The sequence below is a fragment of the Podarcis cretensis genome (assembly GCF_951804945.1).
Source record: "Podarcis cretensis genome assembly, chromosome: 1".
NCBI lineage: Eukaryota > Metazoa > Chordata > Lepidosauria > Squamata > Lacertidae > Podarcis > Podarcis cretensis.
In genome coordinates this window covers 49898727-49912457 of record NC_137170.1, presented here as the reverse complement: position 1 = coordinate 49912457, position 13731 = coordinate 49898727, and the positions used below count along the sequence as shown (strand labels likewise).

Below are 13731 nucleotides of genomic sequence, written 5' to 3'. Positions count from 1 at the left end.
GGGGAGTCGAGGCTCGCAGAGAAACCTCCCCTCCGCGGTCGCCGGGCGGCCAGCACAAGAGACAGCTCCTCGCCCAGAAGGAGGCGGAGCTTCCCTACCATCGAGTTGGTCGGAAACTAGAGCGGAAGGCAGGCGGGAAGACGGTGGTGGCCGTTCTGCGCGCCTGCTGGGGCGTTCTCGTCGCTCCCTGGAGTGGGGGATGGCGGAGGAAGAGGGGTACCTGGCCCTGTCCGGGGAGCGCATCACGCTGCAGCGCCTCCACCACAGCGCCTCCTGCCGGGAGTTCCAGGTGCGCTGCCCGAGGCTGCAGCTGCGCTCGCTCAGCGCCGTCACGTGCTCCGTGTGGCTGGTGGCCTACGGGCTCTTCGTCCTCAGCCAGGTACGGAAGAGGCTTTGGCCGCCTTTTGCCTACGGGCTCCGCCACGTGCCGGTAGCTCGGGGACAGGGACTCCTAAAGGTCCCGCTTGAGGGGTTCCCCCCAAGTATTAGAGCAGCCACTTCACCCCGCGACTCTTCCGCTCCCCTCTTTCCCGACCCCCGTGTATGGCAGTGAGTTCCATTTAATCCAAAGGGATTCACTTCCGATTCACGGTGCATAAGGGTTGCAGCCATGCAGCGCAACTCTTTGTGCACAATTGCTCAGAAGGCGCCACGCAGAGACTTCTTATAGGCAGCGAGAGAACAGCATGCTTGACTAGATCCAGCAGCGCTGTTCCTTTATGTTTCTCCAGTTTTGAGATGCGGTTAACCAATGGAGTTTTCAAAAGGGGTGTGTGGCCCTTTTTGCACATTAATCTCCACAGTAACTTTGAATAAGTTCCTTCTGCTCGCCAGCAACCCCATCCCTAACAGTGCAGACCTGTGCATGATGCTTACTTGGAAAAAGTTTCAGTAGGCTTAGAAAATTGCAGTAGAAAGCTTTGTGGGATTCTATGGAAGATCTAGTCCTGTTCCTAGAACAGTATTTATCTCTGACACATAAATATTATCATAGCTCTAGGGAACTGGAGTCCGTTAGTAAATGGTAGAAATGAATGAACAGTTGTATTTAGATAATATTTGGTGGATTGAAGGGTGGATTCCAGGCCAATGGAAAAATACAGGCTAAGCTCCCTTTCCAAGCCAAAGCCTCACCTCAGATAGAGGCTGTTAACATGACAAAATGTGTTTATGGCCCATCCCAAAGAAATCCTTGTCTGTGCAAAACAGTTGCCATGCTTACTGTGGACAGAGAAAGATTTAGGATTTTAAAAAAGGGGAGGGAGCAGGCTATACTCACAGGAAAGATGTGCCTTTTAAAAACTAGGCTTGGAATACAAGACAGATGGGGAGGTGTTGCCTGGAGCAGAGGACACCTGGGATCAAGAAAGGAAGTAGAGAGAACACCATGTGGGGGCTGAAGGACAGCAGCTATGAGAGCTGGCTGGGAAGCAAGAACAAAGGGATGGTGCTTAGGATGGCTCTGGCTGTACTACTGGGCTGCTATGAAGAACAAGCTGCTCTTGAAATGACAATGCTGTAAGATCTACACCCCTTTCATATAAACTCAGTTGTAAACATGTGTAATTTAACCATATTTCTTAAAAGACACTATAGTCTTCACCGCATTTTGATTCTCATTGGAAACACAACCTTGGGTGAGCACCTGGAACCTTTGGAATCTCATGCACTGCTTTGGCAGAGATTGGGGATGGCGTGCAACCTTTGTAACACTATTTCCTAAATTAGTCCAAGTACCTAGAAGCATGCAGCCTATGATAATCATGCAGAGAATAGACTACCACAGCAAAAGAAAAGGAGAGACCCTATTGTGTTTCTTTCCAAAGTTAAGTGTTATAAGAAAAAACTGCTCCTTTTCCCTTATGGGATATCCAAGAGCCCATATAGAGTCCTTATGTAGGTTCTCTATTGGTAGGAGAAAAATACAGTGGCACCTCAGGTTACAAACACTTTGCTAACCTGGAAGTAGTACCTTGGGTTAAGAACTTTACCTCAGGATGAGAACAGAAATCGCACGGCGGCGGCGCAGCAGCAGCGGGAGGCCCCATTAGCTAAAGTGGTACCTCAGGTTAAGAACGGTTTCTGGTTAAGAACGGACATCCAGAATAAATTAAGTTCGTAACCAGAGGTACCACTGTAACAGAGGCCAACCAGAGAATATTGAGAAGCAAAGCAGCTAGTAAGCCTGGTCTTTGCTGCAACAGGGTGCTCACCCTCCCCCAACACAGGAGGAAGGAGGGACCCAGAACATTGGTGTGCAAGCTCTTATATAGACTTCTGAAATTGCCTACTCTGTAGCTCAAGACCACCCCCCTCAAACATCATACATACATCACAGAAAGAGGTGGTCCCCAGCAGAAATTTGAGTGTGTTGCTTCTCTCCTGTCTGCCAGGATACCTGATAGTGCCTTATCTGATTGCCTTTTCTGTGTCCTATTGTGTATCTTTCCAAAGTTAAGTATGTTTAGGTGTGGGATCCAGTCTTGCCCTGCCTTCTCTGCTCTCTCATTCCTGGATTTAGAAAGATTTTTTTTGAAAATCTAGCATGGTCTGATTGTAGCAGCCTGTAAATTTACTGCACACCCTCAGTATAAGAATGTGCATGTTTTAAAATAGTAGACAACAGGTAAGCTAGACTACAATTCTGTATACCTTTACTTGGGAGTAAGTCGTATTGAGCTTCAACAACCTCTTCTATTAAAAGAAGGTCAGTTACTCAGAGGTTGTAACTTTTTCAACTAAATTAAATTTCTATATGCTGGAAATAAATTCTGGGTTGTGTAGAGCTTTACCTAAGTATTCATATTCAGGGGGAAGTACAGCGCTTGCTGTGTAAGTTATGTTTACCCACCATGTCTCTGGATTGATTGGTTCAGAATTATTAACTAGGACTGCAATCCGATGGACACATTTTTGGGAATGTCAACAATCCTAAGGTTGTGCTGTAGCTTACAAAAAACGACATCTCAGGAAGATATTAAATTACACAAGAGTATTCCAGAAACGAAATAAATGAAAAAACCCTATATGTTCTTTTTGGAAAGATAAAAAAGTGAAAAGCTGTCCTGTGGTTTGATATGTTCAAAGAATGGTCTTCTGTGCCAGCATAGTCTCTAAAATATCTCATTTCTCCCTATAGTTGTTAAAGTTGGTGCCTTTTTATATTTTTTGGTACCCCATGTTCTTACATTATACTGTACTAATAGAGTTTACATGTGCTTTTTAAAACATAATTGATTTATCTTCATTTACCAATAATACATATAAACAGGAACCATTAAACTACAATTAGATAAACAGTGCAGGTGAGAGAGGTGAAAGTCCATTTTCTTTATTTTTATATTTATCTATGGAAAGTCTATTAGATGTCCAGGCCTCTTTTCTGTTCATTACACTACTTCATAAGATTAATCTATGATTGATTTTGTTTCCCCCTTTTTATCTCTAAGCATAAGGATGATTATACTTAACCTTTTGACATGAAGGGCACATGCATAATGCACAATTCAGTTGCTGTGATCTCATTCCATATTGTTCAATAGCTGGAATGTTAGGCTGCTTCAAGTCCTTTGGAAGTTTGTCATGATCATGTCTTCAAATCAGTAGTTGAGAGAACAGGTCAGTTAAAGGATTTGGCCTAATGTTCTTGACTTGGTTTCTATTACAGAACAGTGCGGTGCTCTCTGCTGCTATATTTGTCACACTGATAGGCTTGCTTGTGTACCTGCACTTTGTGAAAATTGACCAGGAGTCTCTGCTTATTGTTGGCTCACTTGGAATACAGATGACTTCATCCTATGCATCTGGCAAAGAAAGTACAACCTTTATAGAGATAAGCCAGGTAAAAGATGTGGTCATCAACGAAGCCATCTACATGGTAAGCCTAATATGCCACTTCTTTTACTATGCTACTGATTATCTCATTTCTTCAGCAACCAGAGGGCTGGGTTTTTTTGTTTTTTGTTTTGTCTGGAAAGGATTTTCCCATGTCAGATGCCAAGGTGTTCTATGGTGTTGGAGCAACAACAGAAAGGGCTCTGTTCTGTTCTTCAGGACCAGTTGATCTTTCCCCTTGAAATGAGAGAACTCTAAATGGAATCTCCCCAACAGATCTCAGTGGGAGAGGGATGGCTGCAGACCTGGTCCAACTGTGTGTTGGGATTAAGTTCTTAATTCAGTAGGCAGTTGGGTGGTGGGGCCAGCAAATTTCTTTGATTCTCTTCTCTGTTGGTTAAAAAAGAATTTCTAAGGTGGCTCTAACCTAAGGAAACCTTACTGGTCACTCTAGGATATCGTTATCCTTTCGTGAAGAAATTATCATTCTGATAATGATGTGGGTAGTGATTTCTTGTACCACGGTTGTAATCTTATAATTGGTAGCACAGAACAACTTTCTCATTGTTATATTTGTGTGTTGTTTGTTTTTGTAGCAAAAGGTTATCTATTACCTGTGCATCCTTCTCCAAGACCCTGTGGAACCTCATGTTGTTTCAGAGGTAGTACCATTGTTCCAGGTGAGTCCATCAAAGTGCACAGGAGTGTTGGAGATGGTAGAAAATATTTGTTAGGCCATGTAGACTCTGACTGTGGCCTCTTATTTTCAGAACTCTGCAGTGCTACACAACACTTTTTTACGTGATCTGCCTTTCAATCCTGGGTCCAAGAACATAGAGTAGCTGTTAGTTTGTAATTCAGTGCACCTTAGACGCAGCAGTGACATGCTCAATTGAGCATGGATTAACTGCTGAACTTTCTGGATAGTTGATCTTGCCCAGGTAGGTGGGGCAGTAACCCTTGTCACCCTTTGGTGCATTTAAGCCCTTGCTTTTCTCAGTTATGTCAGCTCTAAAGAATACAATTTACCACCTCACTGAGCCAATTAACACTTCTATAATCACGTACTAAATTAACCTGTTTTTCTATGAAACTCAGTGGCAACCTTCAAGAAGAAAGCTTCCAAATGGACTTTACACTAAGAGTTGTTTTCAGCAGCTCAAAAGGCATTAGGACTCAGAGAGCAAAGGGTGGGTGGGATGGAGTGGGAAATTACCGCAGAGGTGAGGAGTTAAATACAGAAATATTTCTGAGTTTTTGGCCCAGCTCAGTAGTAGTAGAAAGTTATAATTTTATGCCCTTTCTATTGTGTTAGCATGGGTGGAGTTCTAGGCTACTATTAATTTTGTGGCTGACTAGATCAGTGAAGGCATACAGTGGTACCTTGGGTTACATACGCTTCAGGTTACAGACTCCGCTAACCCAGAAATAGTACCTTGGGTTAAGAACTTTGCTTCAGGATGAGAACAGAAATCGTGCTCTGGCAGTGCGGCGGCAGGAGGCCCCATTAGCTAAAGTGGTGCTTCAGGTTAAGAACAGTTTCATGTTAAGAACGGACCTCCGGAACGAATTAAGTACTTAACCTGAGGTACCACTGTAGTTTGGATAAAACTTAAGAAGTTAGGCCTTTTAAAACATCACTGCTTTGATCATTCAGGCTAGTCTCTGCAGCAGCAGATGTTCTTCAGAAAGGGCAACCCTGTTTCTCCACCCCCCTCCTCCACATTGCTTGTATCCTAACATTTTTACTTACAGAGAATGGAGAATTCATTTTCCAGCTTGCTTTTGTCCATCATCTCAAATCAGCCGATCTGCTCTTTTGAACTCCTAGCCAGCAGCAAACCAGGGACATATACCCTGTCTCCAGCAAAGAAACAAAATAAGCACATAAACAGAACATGACGTAGCATTTTGGTGGGGTGGCTGGTCCCTCCAAACTGGCTGTTCTGCCTTCCTCTCTCTCTCTCCTTTTGTCAGTATAGCCAATCAGGGAACTTGGCTTTACATAGAGGAACTTGTAGAATTAAAGAAGATAGGGTGGGACTATGAGCATGTGCTGCCAGTGTCAGGTAAGAGAGATAACCTGTGTGTGTCAGGTGTGTTTGCCTGGGTTCAGTGTGTCTAGGTGCATGTGCCAGTGCCAGCTGAGTGTGTGCTCCAGGTGTGTGTGCCTGGGTTAAATGTTGATGTATACATTTATGCAAGCAATCTCTCCTAATAAATTTTGTATGTCATTTCCACTAATATGTGCATTTTATGCATACTTTTCTCTAAGATGTGCATTTTTGTACACCTTGGTTGAGGAATTGCATAGCAAAATTCAGAGTAGTGTGAATTTCAAAACATAGCTGTTTTGGTTTGTTCAGTAAGTGGGAATTCAGTAGGTTCACATTAAATGCAAACAAAATCAAATTTCTCCCCCATCCCTAGATGAAACCTTTTTTATTTTTCTCCTCCTGTAGCCATGCTGGCTTTGGGTGAAGCCTCTCTAATCTTTCAGCAGCAATTGCAGTTCTTCAGCCATTTGAGTCTCTCTTGTCTCCTTTATATATAGAGCTCCAAGCCACGTCTAGACTGCCTTGTCCAAGTGTACAAAAGCTGCCAAGAAATCCTGGAGCAGAGGAAGACATATTGACACCAGTTTTTAAAGTGAAATCTTTATCTGGGTAGGAAACTTGCTAAAATACCAAGCTTTTCTTAAAAAAAATAGTTGGGAAGCATGTTAAGGGACTTGACCATGTGGATAACTAGATGGCAGTGGATTCTAATGCACCAGAGAACTGAAAACTGCTAGTGCTTTCATGGGGAAGGACGTGAGTATGTAATCTTGAATAAATGTTATGGTGGAGAAATGGCTAAACTGGGCCCCAGTTCTTTTTTCAACATGACGTAAGAATGATTATAAACTTTCTGTAAATAATTAACTCTACCATGTGAATGGAAATCTACAGGGAAGGTTCAGCAGAAATGGGATGGACAGGGAAACTGCCACCTTAGTACAAGTATATGAAAGATGAGAAACTGAGAACACTATTACATTATCTTCTAAAATCAATTGTGAGATCTTCAGTGTCTGTATGATATTCTTACTTATGCACTTAGGTTTGTCATTAGCAATTGATACAAATGTCTGCTAAACAAATCCTTTCACTAGTTGTTTTAGAAGCATTTTGCTGTGTTCTGTGTTGTAACAAGATAACCTGTGTTTACCAAGTTCATATGTTGTAAGGACATTTTCCAGTACACATGGAAGATCTGGCCAGAGTCTAGAGAACCTCACATCTAACGTCAAAGAAAAACAGACTTCTCATCATCCAGCCAGACAACTGCTTTTGAAATTCAGGGAAATTTCAAAGCACTTGGTCATAGGACATGGAAAGGGTGCAGAACTGCTTCCTCCCAAGGAAAGTGTCAGAAGTCATGCTGATCTCCCACAATCCCTAAGTTTAGCTGCCTGAATTGTTGGTTGGAAATTTGTCAAATAGTAAATGCCATTCCCTTATTAGTTTGTCCTACTGCATGTGCTTTGGGCAGGAAACAACACTGATAATTAAGAGACCCACTGTATAAGAATACTATCCTGAGTTAAAACTATCCCAAATCAACTTTGCCCAGGCTAAATAAGATTCCCCCCCCCCCCCCGCAAATGCCACATAATATTCAGGCATGGGCTTTGGCAAGTCTTCAAATCAAGGGAGTTGCACCTTTGTGGAATAGCCACCAAGAGAACCCCTCTCATCACAATTTCATGGAACAAATTTGGTGCGCAGACTGCATGGGGTCAAGAGAGCTATTTGAATAGTTCCACAAATGCTTGCCAGATTTCAAAGAAGTGCCATCACATGAAGAGGCTGCTGATGGAACTCATGTTCAGTTTCCCCTGTTGATTTCTAGGCAAGGAAGACACAAGTACATTCTTACTGAAGGAATGTGTTCTAGACTACAGCTCTCTTGTTAAAATGTGGAAGGAACTGGTTTGATATCCAGCTGCAACTGTTAAAGCTGCTCTACCAGCAGAAACCCCCTTTATTTCAGTAGGATCTTTTGTGTTCAACTGAGAGGAAATAGGTCCCTGTGTTTGGCATAGAATGTTTGCTGCATCTGCTTACACCATCCCAAAAGCTAGGTAACAAATAAAACAATGAAAGAAAGAAAAATCTCCTGCTTTATTGATAATCATAAGTTTATTAGCTTTACCATCATTGCATTACAGTACATCATAGTTTTTTATGTACAAAACAGTAGTTGTGAAAACAAAGTCTTCTTTTTCACTGTTGTGCTATAGCAAATTTCCAGCTAGGGGCACAGGGCTGTTCACAACTGAATTTTATAATCTTTGCTAGAAGGGAATCCTACAAATCTGTCATGGTTTCAATAGACAAGTTTTCTGAATGCCAATAAACTATAAATATATAGTAGCATCATAGTCTCTGCATCAGAGGAGAGAGCTGGATTCAGGTCTCACTGGGATCAACTAGTAAGCTGCTATATTTCAGCTCCAGCCTCTCATCTAACATGGGAGTAAGGCTGTTACTGTAAAATGAAAATCAGCAGCATTAACGAGAGTATTGGAGCATGCCTAACACTATCCATGGAAACAAGCCGAAGATAAGTATATTTTCAGTGGACAGTTTGGATTTGATTGTACAGTGTTCTCAACCCTCTAACGCTAAACACATTACTTTGAAGCAAGTAAGTTCTGTTGAAATAGATGGAACATACATTCCAACCTTTGCCACATAGTTTGGAAGTAAACAGTGTCCCAAGTGTGATAGACTACTTCTGTTCTTTGCTCTCACAGTAAGTTTCAAGTACAGTAGGTAAAATTCACATCCTCAGATGGCCACAGCTCTTTCCACAAATATATAAAAAACCAGCTAAAATACAGTTGAGGACAGACAACCAACAGCTGTAACAGCAATCTGGGGGAACAACAAACGTGAAAAGGATTATTGGGAGCAAAAAGTGATTTAAAAAAAATTGTAACAATTTCACCAGCCCTCACCTGTTTTTAGCAGGAACCTTAAAAGGATCCTGTCCAAATATATGCATGGTTAACAGGATGTGCCCACACCTTCCTGCCAGCTGACAGGCCATGCAGATGGAACCTGATGTATGGTTTTAGGCTGCTGCTTTGCTTCCAGATGTGCACTTTGCTGAGGTTGCAGATTCAGATGCACAGGTTATTTGAGCTTTATGTGCAGATAATCCAGCAAGGGGATCTGCATGGGTGGGGCTCTTGTTCTTTTGGGACAGAAGTGTTTCCTTTGTAAGGTTTTGCTACACTCAACAAGTGCCATATGGCTTGTCCATGGATGCTGGAGAATGGCCATACAGATCAAATAAAATAACAATGATCTGCAGATCTTTATTTTGGTAATAGAAATGTAGATTATTCAAGAATGCAGTACAAATCACATTATAGGTATACATTTTTACAGGAAAAATAATCTGAACAGCAATACCTATAATCAATTTATCAGCTTTGTCACAAGTGATTATTGGAAGATCACTTATTTTTAAAGGCAAGATGGACACCATTTAGAAATGTATTTGTTTGCTAACCACTCCCCTTTGAAGGAAGCAGGAGTTCCAAAGATAAGTATTGCTAAAAAAATAAGGTTTTTTTGTGTTAAACAAAGCCATAAGATGGGAGGCAAAACAACATCAGATGCCTTCCCATTTCAAAGTGGTCCTAGTACAAATGTCAGTAGTGAACACATCCAAAAATAAATACAATATAGTGGTTCCAACATTTCAAAGCATACACCTGAGATTATGCATCATAAAATGCACCTCTATGGCAAGAGCCAAGGGATTGTCCTTGTGTAATGCTATGGTACAGTATCTATCTAGTAGAATATATGAGGGATATTTTCTTGCAATCATTCATGTTTTTGCCAGTTCCCCCAAAAGCACACTACCTGCATTTTACTATAGTTCAAAAGTAAACATGTTAAATTATTCCACCCTAATGCTGTACCATGTATGAAAACTCATCAACCATGAAAATGTTTTAGTCAAAGTAGTTTCTTTCCCCCCATATTCAGAAAGTCTAGATACTATGTGTGCAATTGTTCAGCTACGAGGAAATCCTCTGGATGATCAAAGGAAACTTCGAATACTAAACAGCCATTCCTTAAGTATCCCCTGCATATACTGTACGAAGAAGTCATTCCGCAAATTGTCCAGGCAACTTTTTCTATTGCTGAACTGATCTTACCATTAGTACTCTTATAATCTGTTTCCAAATATTTAATCCGAGACCATCTTCCTATAGCCCAGACCCATGGTATCATTTCCTATCCTTGAGGCACAGGATGCTCAATTGATTTCACACATATTTTTTGATATCCTTTAAATAATTTTAAAACTCTAGATATACTTCTCCTGCATCCTGATCCTATGCATGCTTACTTGCAAGTAAGTCTCACAGTTTAATGGAGCTTACTCCCAATTAAGTATGCACCTTATTGCAGCCTTACCCTTCTTTTGTTTTGGTTAAACATGCCCAGTTCCTTCAGCCTCCCTCTACAGGATTTGTTTCCCAGACCCTGTGATCATCCATGTAACTCTTGTTTCCGATATGTCAGCATGATCTGCATTGACTGTTGAACACAGCATTCCACCCAAGTTCTTTCCAGTGCCAAAAAATGTTGATACTTCTACTTCACAAGTCTTTTGCTAAGAATTCAATTATATATTATAGGGGAAATGGAACTGCAGCTGTACCTGCAAATGGGGATCCCCATATTAAATTCTCTCCTGTAATGTGTAATATTATCCCCATATTAAATTCTTTCCTGTAATGTGTAATATTATTCATCATGTGAATCACCACATGGTGAATTTCCCCACTGCTCCACATTATTGGCTGCCACTAGTGTGGGCATCTTCAAATGGCAGTGGCCATTTCTGCCCCAATACCACAATGTTGACTTATGTTTATACTGGTACCCTTGGAAACTTTTAGATTTACCCTGGACATACTCCAACTGCCCAGTTAAGATACCTAGCCTTCTTATATTTTGTGTTTCCCCCTTTGCAACATGGCACTTGTTCACACACTTTCTCTTTTTTACTTACTGTCTGACACTTCAGCATGAAACCATTTCCCATATTTAGCTAATCCATTAAAGCAGGAATGGGCAACCTCTGTATTCTTTAGGTCACTCCAGACTGTGGTCCAGACCATCTCAACAGCCTTGCAGGCACTCCGGGTCAATGATAAGGTCAGCACCATCTAACAGCAAGGATTCCACATTTGTAGATTTAATACACATTTGTGTATAACTGAGGCATTATTGTACAAGACCCCAATAGGTGTAAACATCAGAAGTGTGGAACACCCCTGTATCTCACAACTTTTGAAAAAAATCTGTTTTCCCCATGAGGGAATGTATGGACAAAATGTTTATCATACCTTGCACAAAAGTTGGTAGGACTATTGGGATCCAGACAGTATTGCTTTTTGGTCCTGGGTATCCCTATGTTAATCTATATCAAGTCCTCCCAGCCAGTTCCTCACATCTTTAGAGTACTATATAGTATGTTTGTGAAAAATAGGTACAAAAGTAATTGACTCCAACCTTCAACATAGCTATTTCCTCCTCTAAGCCCTTTCTTTACAAGCAATAGTTCTCCCAAGTCAGGTGTCTCTCCTCACCCCCATTTATGCAGAACAAAAGTCCTTGCAGTTGGGGAAAAGCACATATTTCCCCTCCTCAGGCGCTTTTCCAAGGCAACAATATATTATTCTAGTTGCCTACATATTATGTGAATTCTCTGATCCAGTGTGTTCGGCAATGCCATTGTTGTCAGTCTATCATCTCAGGATGTTTGCACTTGAAATAATGTCTTAAGGAATATGGTACATATTTATTTACCCAGCACACTTCAGAAGATGAGGTAGGGAAACAAAAGGTTTTTTTGGGGGGGGGAAATAGGATCTTCCATAAATAGTGCTATTTTTGCAGGGGAGAGTGGGAAAGGCAAGAGAGTGTAAGTTGGCAATCAGGTGAAGACCCCAAACCAAGCTTTGTGTTCTGGGAAGTTTGCAGGTCAATAGCTGATGAATGCATATTCAGGAAGAAATCAATAGCTGAGAAACTGATGATTAGTTTCTAATCATAACACATGTTTAGTAAGAAGATGAATGCTGTCAAAACTCTTGCAATCGGGAGTGAGGTCTGAGAGAAATACTGGTTGCAAAAGAAAAAGCTTTGATACAGTTGAGTGTGCGTGGAATCAGCGAAGCTACCCAAAAAGATGAAACCAAGGGTGTGGTTTAAAAGTGGTTGGAGGCAATGCCGTGCTACGTGAGAACTCTAGCAGGGACAAAGTGTGAAAGATACCCTTTCTATTCAAAATAAGTAACCCTACCCCCAGCTCTAGTTCTTAAAGGGAAAAAAGATGTATAGCTCTAAACAAGCCTCTAGGAAAGTTGCACTTCACCAAGGAGGTAGACCTGGAGTCTGCCTGATTAGCAGGGCACATAAGCAATGAAATCACAGCAGTCTTCAATTCACAGTGTGGCAAGACAACTCCGAAAGGCACTTGAAACAGGGCTTACAGCAGTGTAGGCCCCTTAGTGGTCCGGGGCAGAGAAGGAAAGAAAGACCTGCTTTCAAGTTCCATAAGCTTCTTAGTAGATGACGTTCTCCATGGTGAGCTGACACTCTGAGGAGGAGGTGTAGGAGACAGGTGTGGCGTCGATGAACTGTAGTTAATATAGCTGGCCATAAGGAGAGTCACTTCAGCAATCTGTTTGGAAGGTGAAAGGAAAAAAAAAGTATTCCAATAAAATTGATTTTCTTGGACCAACTAGTAAGCTGACCTTTCGATACAATCACCCCATGCTATAAAATGGGACATAGAACTATTATATAAACAGGTCCATCAAGCTCAGTTTTGTCATGTGATTGGCAGCTGCACTTCACAGCCTTGGGCAAAGATCTTTTCAAACTCAGCTACCTAAAATCCCTTAACCAGAGATGTCATGCATTGGCCAGTGTTCTTTGTTCAACTCACTGTGCATACATGATGCATGTATGAGCTAAAATTTAAACATTTATTTCCCACAGAGAATAGGTGCTTATTATAACTGTAGGCCAGTTAGAAAGGATGTATGCTTTGGTGAGTCACACCTTTCTGTAGAAGAAAATGCAAAAAAGCAAATCTCAGGTTTCTGACTTAATTCCCAGACTGAGTAGACTAGTCTCAGGCCACACATCTGAGATTTTACATGGCTTAAAACCCAGGATAAAGATACTGCAGTGTTAATTATGCATTTAATAATGTAATTTAGATGTCAAACTGCACACAAGAGCTCAGGGAAAGCAATTTATGCACTAGGAAGAAAATAATAGTAATATAATATATAAATAAGTAACTTCCTAAATATACATTTCCAAATTAAAAAGGTCTTTCTTCACCACATGGAACTTGTTCAGGCTTGGAAGAAACTTGGAAGGACCAACACTTCAGAGCTACCCCTGCGTGCTTGATGCACCAAGCGCACACACATGTATGCCTTTTTCTTCTGGCCCTATCCAGAGAAAGGAACATCAGCTGCCTTCTGGGGGTTTATGTTCAATGTATGTTCAATAAAAAAAAGAATTTCCCCACACTTCGCTTTGTACTCACCTTTACAGCTGCCATTGTAAAAAGTAGTTTTTCAGGAGTGGTTTTGCCAGAGCACCTGTCCTTCACTTGACTGACCACAACCATAAAGTCATCATGACAGCCTCCAAAGGTCAGTACAGAAGAGTACGAGTAAGCCAGCTTTAAGTGCTTCATGTAAGCAGAGGATAAGATGATTAGGGACAATAAACTGCTACATAAGAGCATTGGTCTTCTACACCCTCCTCTAAACAGTTTTAGGAATTGTCTAAGCCT

General features: G+C 41.4%; 2 protein-coding genes across 6 annotated transcripts in view; one reads left to right on the top strand and one right to left on the bottom strand.

Annotated features, from left to right (window-relative positions):
- The first annotated feature begins 45 nt into the window (after positions 1–45).
- PIGH (phosphatidylinositol glycan anchor biosynthesis class H) lies at positions 46–6694 on the top strand. Its single transcript, XM_079995714.1, has 4 exons — positions 46–379; positions 3668–3877; positions 4431–4514; positions 6389–6694. The coding sequence occupies exons 1-4, from the start codon at positions 200–202 to the stop codon at positions 6467–6469; spliced, it is 555 nt and encodes a 184-aa protein (XP_079851840.1). The 5' UTR covers positions 46–199; the 3' UTR covers positions 6470–6694.
- A 1287-nt stretch (positions 6695–7981) lies between these two features.
- PLEKHH1 (pleckstrin homology, MyTH4 and FERM domain containing H1) overlaps positions 7982–13731 on the bottom strand; it is a 47256-nt gene continuing 41506 nt past the window's right edge. For all 5 annotated transcript variants that reach the window (XM_079995527.1, XM_079995529.1, XM_079995530.1 and 2 more), the window contains exons 28-29: positions 13480–13626; positions 7982–12597 (exon numbers count right to left, since the gene is read on the bottom strand). In XM_079995527.1, coding sequence (XP_079851653.1) covers positions 12403–12597; positions 13480–13626 — 342 coding nt within the window. In that variant the 3' untranslated portion in view covers positions 7982–12402. The remainder of the gene's footprint in view (positions 12598–13479; positions 13627–13731) is intronic.